General features: G+C 45.9%; 1 protein-coding gene across 2 annotated transcripts; it reads right to left on the bottom strand.

The window, feature by feature from the left end:
• Positions 1 to 1,958: 1,958 nt before the first annotated feature.
• Positions 1,959 to 6,380, bottom strand: LOC146343615 (C-X-C motif chemokine 11-like). 2 transcript variants are annotated; one of them, XM_084860202.1, is made up of 5 exons: positions 6,073 to 6,380; positions 5,861 to 5,981; positions 4,756 to 4,882; positions 3,095 to 3,167; positions 1,959 to 2,931 (listed from the first exon to the last, which is right to left on the bottom strand). In XM_084860202.1, the coding sequence occupies exons 2-5, from the start codon at positions 5,913 to 5,915 to the stop codon at positions 2,914 to 2,916; spliced, it is 273 nt and encodes a 90-aa protein (XP_084716328.1). In that variant the 5' UTR covers positions 5,916 to 5,981; positions 6,073 to 6,380; the 3' UTR covers positions 1,959 to 2,913. The 2 variants fall into 2 exon arrangements, with proteins under 2 accessions (XP_084716328.1, XP_084716327.1); XM_084860201.1 differs by lacking the exon at positions 6,073 to 6,380 and having other exon boundaries at positions 5,861 to 5,985.
• Positions 6,381 to 6,938: the final 558 nt, after the last annotated feature.

Raw genomic sequence — 6,938 nt, 5'->3', positions numbered from 1 at the left:
GCAATGAGGATCCCCAGTTGCTGGTACAACTGTTATGCACATCTTCTGCTGAACATTGGGGTGGCTGGTTGGCTGCAGAATGGGCCAGTAAGCATAACCCCTTCTCCCTCCATGCATTCAATGAACACATTTTTTTTTCTTTGCTTACTTATTATATTTTTAATCTGCCTCTGATACAGGAGATAGCATATAGCCATCAGGACTAGTGGCCCTTGATAGCCTTATCCTCCATGAATTTGTCCAACCCCCTTTTTAAAGCCACAAATACATCTTGTGGAAGTGAATTCCATAGTTTAAGTCTGCACTGTGTGAAGAACGATTTCCTTTTATCTCTCCTGAATCTCCCATGCACTGGATTTCTCCCACAGGCCACTTGCCCATCACTGGAGTAGGATACAGAGAATGGGGAAAAACCCAAACCTCTTCCATGCCTCCAGATAGAACAAGAACCATTTTCACACAGACACCCCTATCCTTCTTCCAAGGAGGAAATCTGAGTTCCTAACCATGAGAAATCAGAACTCTGAACAAACAAACAAAACATAACTGCAGAAGGCAGTGGTTATTTAAAGAAGTTTTTGGCCCTTCACCCATAAAAGGCTCCCAGAATGGCTTAAAAAGATTAATAATAAGACACTCCCTTCCCTCAGGCTTACGAAAGGAAAATGGATTAGGAGGGAGGAGGAAGATAAGCTCACTGAGGCTCTGGATCCTGGGCTGAAGCGACACCTTCGTTAATAACGTTTCGAATATTGCACTGTACTGCTGAATCCCTTTATGGAAGTTAATGTTATGGCACACACTGCCTGTTCTGTAACGTTACTGTTTTTGTGTTGTACCGATATTTAAAGGCATACCGCTGTAGAGTTAGTATTCGAAATGCAACCTCCGGGCTTCTGAGAGCACTGCTATCGGTTGCCCCTGTATTGGGAACGTAGACAAGCCCCCCTTTCTTCTCGTTTCAATTTTCTGCGCACGTGCACTCTTTGGAACCCAGCTGAGGAGGCAAGAGCAAGAGGAGGCACCAGGCGCCCCTTCCACTGGCCGCTGAGCCGCAGGCTCAAAAATGGCGAGGGCCAGGCGACTAACCGCCGGGGAAACAGAACCCTCCGAAAAAGGAAAAGTCATGCCCGCTCCGCTGCTATTGGATGTGCACTGATATGGAAGAGGGGGAAAATGGGAAACATGGAGAATGACAATGGTAGGAAAACCCTCATTAGAGCATATGCGACGAGGTCAAAACAAAATAAATGAAATTATAACGGTGGTTTAGTAACGGAACTCAACTCAATCATAACGGTATAAAAGGAAATAACATGCCCTAAAGAGTAACGACAACCACTTTATAATGACATATTTATGCTTGTGTGGCTTCTGCCTTAGTTACAAAGTTCTTGTAAGTGTTCTTTCTGGCAGGGAGGAGTGAGGCAAGCTCCCTGCAGGTTGTCCTGACGTAAGTGGCCTGGCTGGGCTTCCCCTGCCATGATGTTCTTCCTGGAAGGCAGGAGCCTTACTCCCAGGCAAATGTACATGGGATTGTGACCTCAGTGCAGGCAATTGGTGAGCTGGGCAGACCTATAGGTGCTTCTGAGGCAGAATTGCATGCTGTTTGAACCATAGTTGGGGTGAGGGAGAGGGGGGCTTCCCTGACCCACCCCCCCAAATGAAATTCCCATCCTTATGTTGGCAGGGAATTTGGGTGCCCAAAGTTTATTTTCAGAGCTGACTGCAGCTCTTTCTTGAGGTGTTCATGTGTACTTCCTGTAGATTTAAAACAAGGGGGAGAAACCTGTGGCCCTCTAGATATTGACTACAACTCCCATCACCCCTGACCAGTAGCCATGCTGTTTCGGGCTGAGGGGATTTATAGCCCAAAACATCTGGTGGGGCACAGGTTCCCACCTCTGCTTTGCAGAGATTTGTTTTGGAGGAGAGAGAAAAAACTTTGGAAAATTATTACCAAAAAAAAATCTGTTTATTTACACATATACAGATTGGGCAGGTAGTAAACATGCACGTAGGTTTTTGTTGCTCTGCACACATTCAAAGTAATTTCGTAGCTTATACCCGCACACTTTAAAACTCAGGAATATTCCCCCGGCCTGGCCCGGCCCAGCCCGGCCTGCCCCCAATGCAAATACCAGCTTTGGGGAAGGGATCTCCCTCTAGACCACAGCAAGGTCTGATTCTGAAATTACCAGTTCCCCCCTAGCCCCCAGCTGATACTACTTGCATTTAAAAAAAATCTATATATCAAATGCAAAGACACATAGCCTGATGCGCCCTCACAGTACTTGTTAAAGCAGCCTTTCCCCTGCTGGCATGGGTTGCTGGGAGTTGTTGTTCAACACCTCCAGGGAGCAGCAGATTGGGAAATGCTGCATTAAGGAAACTTCTGTTGTCTACCATGAGCTATAGCAGACTGCATAAGTACTCAAGAAAGATACAGCACAGCAATATTCTTCCTAAAAGTCACAAAACAGGAAGTACCAAAAGCCTTCCATTCACAGAGATGTTAAAGCCATAGGTAGCCATAAAGCTATCAAGGCCTCACACTGTGAAATTATTGACCTGGAGCTCTCATAATTTTCTATTTCCTTTTATGGTAAAATTAACTCTTGCCCTTAAAGAGGAAGAAAGAAATGAAATGGGGAAAAGTCTGGGTCATTTCCAAATCCCAGCAGCTTTACAAGAACAACCCTGTCCCTAAACAATGAGCTTGGTGTTTCTTTTCAGATGTGTCTTCCATAGAACTTGGGTGCTCCAGAAGATGGTCAGGAGTTCCTCCAGAAGAAGGTTAAGTAATGGTGGACAAGCTTCCACCGAAAACTGCTCGAATCTCACTACCAATCTTCCTCTGAAATGAAATGCCCGCTTATATTTTCACTCTCTTTTGCCTAACGATCTTCATGTCTATTTCTTCATAATTGCCTGTAAGGGAAGCAAAGGAAAATAATCTCATTTGTGATGTTGTTTCCTGCCACTACAATACGCTCATTGGTAGTTAATGGAGGGGTGAGGTATTGCACCCCAAATGTCCTGCACAACTTCCTTCTGCCCCCAAACTTTCACACTGCTTATTGTCCTGCTTTACCTGTTTTATTCTCCTGCCTTGGAGCGAAGTAACATCGAGGCATCTTCTGTTCCCGCTACTTTTGAAAACAACTCTGCAAGACAGCGAGTAGAACAAATTAGAAACAGTATAACTGCACAGAATGATTATTGCTACTAATATTCAGTGTTTCTCTAACACCAAAATGAAACTGGCTCCAAGCAGGATCTCCACATCACACAGGCTTGTTTCCTGCTCATTTTTGACAGGGTGACATCAGCATGTGTTGCTTTTGCCACATGGTGAACAGGAAAGGTTGTGTAGGGTCATTTGAGCACTGCCATCCCCAAACTGGTGCCCTCCAGATGTCTTGGACTACAACTCCCTCAATCCTCAGCAGTGCCAGCTGCAAGTTTTGGAAGGCTCTTGGGCAAGACACCCTGAACGGTCCCCCTCCCTCAGTAAGGCTGCCTCCTCACAGCCATTGTCACTGGCTGCTCTTGCGCCTTGTCCTCTTTCTCAATATTGCTCCCCCTTGCCTGCTTGACAGGCTGAGAGCCAGGGAGCAAGTCGGCAGTGGCATCTGCTCCTCCTCCTGCCCACCTCCGCAGTTGTCTTGGGCCAGAACGAGAGGCAGGTGAACAAACGGGTTGCAACAGTGAAGAGGAGGAGCAACTCCGGGGGGCTCTTCTCAGGTGTGTGGGCCCTTCTCAGGTGTGTGGGCCCTGTGTGCCCGATCAGGCCTACCCTTGACACCAGCCTTCAGCGATGGCCATGCTGGCAGAGAATTCTGGGAGGGTACACAACCCTCAGTCTCAGCTACACGTCTATCATGCACTATGCCAGCCTTCAACTGGAGTACAGCTCCCAGCATCTCCCATCCAACATGTCTGGAGGGCACCAGCCTGCACTATGAGCAGTTTTTCCAATGTATTGCAGGTCTAAAGCAGGTGTGCAGAACCTCTTCTGGCTCAACAGCCAAACTGCATTTCACAGACACGCTCATGGCCACCATTCCCGTGGTGGGTGGGCCAAAAGCAAGAGGGGCAGGGTCAAAATACCAGCATATTTGAGCTTAAAGCTCCTGCTGCCAGCAAGTAACCCTTAGGAGAAGCATTTCAGAATGGGAGAAAAGTGGCACAAAAGCCAGGAATCTACCAAATGATTAGTGGTTGGGGCCAAGGAAAGGGGAGTGGCCTTTTTGGGTCCCCCAGAGGGCTGGATTTGGCCCCCGGGGCCTGAGGTTCTACACCCTGCTCTAAAGGGACCAAGAAGTTACATCTCCAGACAACAGGATGAATTACTTTCCACCCATCTCTGCAGGAAAGGAAAAGGTATAATGAAGAAACCATCAGGACAGGACAAAAGACGGTGGCTGGTAGAGGCAGAAAGCCCAGGGAAGAGCCTGGCAGCATTGCCGAGTAAAGGCAATAGCATCATTTGTGCCATCTTCGATGAGCTTCCGCCGGGCTTTAAAAACCTGGCTGTTCAGGCGGGCATTTGGGGTGGGCTGGGTTGTTTTAGAGCAGTGTTGCTTTGTTATGTTTTTGTTGTTATTGTTCAGTTGATTATGTAAATTTGTTATTAGTATTGTACACCGCCTAGAGTGGCCAGGTCACCGGCCAGATGGGCGGCTAATCAATCAGTCAGTCAGTCAGTCAGTCAATCAATCAATCAATCAAACGAATAAAATCACTACTCACACAAGCTCCTCCTGATCGCAGCTGCTGCTTGGCAGGTAGAATTTTACTTCAGCAACGTTGCGCATGTGAACAGCAGACATTCTCTGTCCTCGACAAATGCAGCGCCCTCTGCTGGAAGTTGGCATTCCTGCAAGGCACAGCACATGGACCTTGAGTTACATACTCACCAGTAGCAGTAGCAGTAGCAGTAATAATAGGGATTGTCCCTTGAAAACCTGCTCTTTAGAGGGATTTTTTCCCCACGGAAAACATGGGGAAGTGGCAAGGCAACATGTACAGGATTGTGCTGTTAATACTGTTAACATCAACGCGAAGCGTTTAGAAGCAATGGTGCACGCGAAGAGAAAGGGGAACGGTTTTGCGTTCTAGATGTGGGGCAGGAAAGTGGTGCAGCTAGAACTGGATCTGGGGCCAAAGTTCAGGGCCCCACAGCTCAGCCCCTGCCCTGCCAATGACCCCCCCCCCGAGAGTGGCAGGTACAGAAACAAACTCTGTTTTATTCCTGTAGCCATTGTGGTGCGATGATTTAAGTGATTTTGGAATGCAAAACTGCACATGTTCAGAGAATTCCTTTTAATACCAGGGTTGGCAAACAGCCTTGCTGTTCTAAGGGATCAGGAATATAGAAACAGCTTTAAAGTGGGGGTAGGAGAGAAATGTTCATTGTGTGCTTCTCAACTGCAGTAATACCCATGATCCTCTGAAAAGCCCGCCATTAGAGCATTAAGTTGAGGGTCTAACATTACGTAGGTGCCCCACTTCAGGAAAGGAAGTCTTTTCATATTGTGTCATACATAATACCTTCCCTTGAGGACAGGATATAAGTGCAAACAAAAATATAAATATAACCTTGATGAGGGCTAGAACCTTGATTAAAAAATAATTACCGAAGTTCTCAGGAAATCCAAATTATAGACCCATGTAGAAAAACTCCAGCCTGAAACCCTGGAGAGCCACCGCTAGTCATTGTCAATAATTCTGGTCTAGATGGACCCATGGTCAGACCTCAGCATAAGGCAGCTTCATCTATTCCTGTGAGGCTATATAGTGTTTCCCTCTCTGTCAACAGCATTAAGTGAAAGAAAAGAAGGCAAAATAATATTACCTTGTATGAGAGCTGCACAAAGGACAACCATCAGGAGAACGGACTTCTTTATCATCTTGGTACCTGTGGAGAGGGTCTTCCTTCCTTCTTCCAATGCTACCGCTGGAGGACAGGATGTGGACTGCGGAGAGAGTGAGCTTTCAGGCCAGTATTTATTTGCTGCTTTCACCCACTGCTACCCCCCCCCAGGGGAAATTCCTTCTCCCACTTACTTTCACTTCCCATTCCTTGTCGTTTCAAATAAATCCAAATCCATTTCGTAGCTGAATTGTACCCACAGAGTTGTCACAGACAGTGCAACACGTGCAGTGTTGAATCTCTGGGCATTCCAGACGATTTTTCTTTCCAAATCAGCACTTTTTTCTTGGGTCTTTCCCCCACCCCATCTCTTCCTTGTATTCACTCTCCTCATACACCTTTTCTTATGAAACTGCTGTTTAGTGTTGTTGCTCTCCTCCTTTCACCTGCCTGCTCTTGCTGCTCCTCACGCAGGTCCTTCTCTCTTTTCTAACACTTCATTAGAATTTTACTGTAAGTGCTCTCAGCATCTTATTAAAGGGTGGAATATTAACACCCTACACATGACAGTGAATAATACTTCCCTGTCTTCTTTCAAGAAGCATTCTTGAATAAGTAGATGAGAAAAAAAAGGAATACAGAAACTTACAACACACATAAGAAATGACATGATTGCAAAGAAGGAAATAATCACATTGAAGAAAAACTCATTAATACTAAAGGCATCCTTCCCCAGCCTAGTGACCCCAGATGTGTTGGATGACACATTATTCCCAGCCAGCATGCTCAATTGCCTGCTGGCTGGGAGCAGTGGGAGTTGTAGTCCAGAGAGCTTTGGCTATTGGGCAGTATAGAAATGAAATAAAAAATAGTCCAACACACATGAAGGCCACCAGATTGGGGAAGGTTGATCTAGATTGTATCTAGCCTCATAGCATCAATATTATATGGATTTTTCTTACTGTTGATTGTTTAAAATTGTTTTAGACGTGTGTGTCTCTGTGTGTGCTGTTTGTTTATATGTTTGTATGTAAATTGTTTTTATAATGTATTTTTAAGG

This window comes from Heloderma suspectum, chromosome 5, assembly GCF_057233095.1.
Source record: "Heloderma suspectum isolate Gila_16-S chromosome 5, 16-S_ref, whole genome shotgun sequence".
NCBI classification, from domain to species: Eukaryota; Metazoa; Chordata; class Lepidosauria; order Squamata; family Helodermatidae; genus Heloderma; species Heloderma suspectum.
Note: the sequence above shows the minus strand (reverse complement) of the source record. Positions and strands in the feature narration are given on the sequence as shown.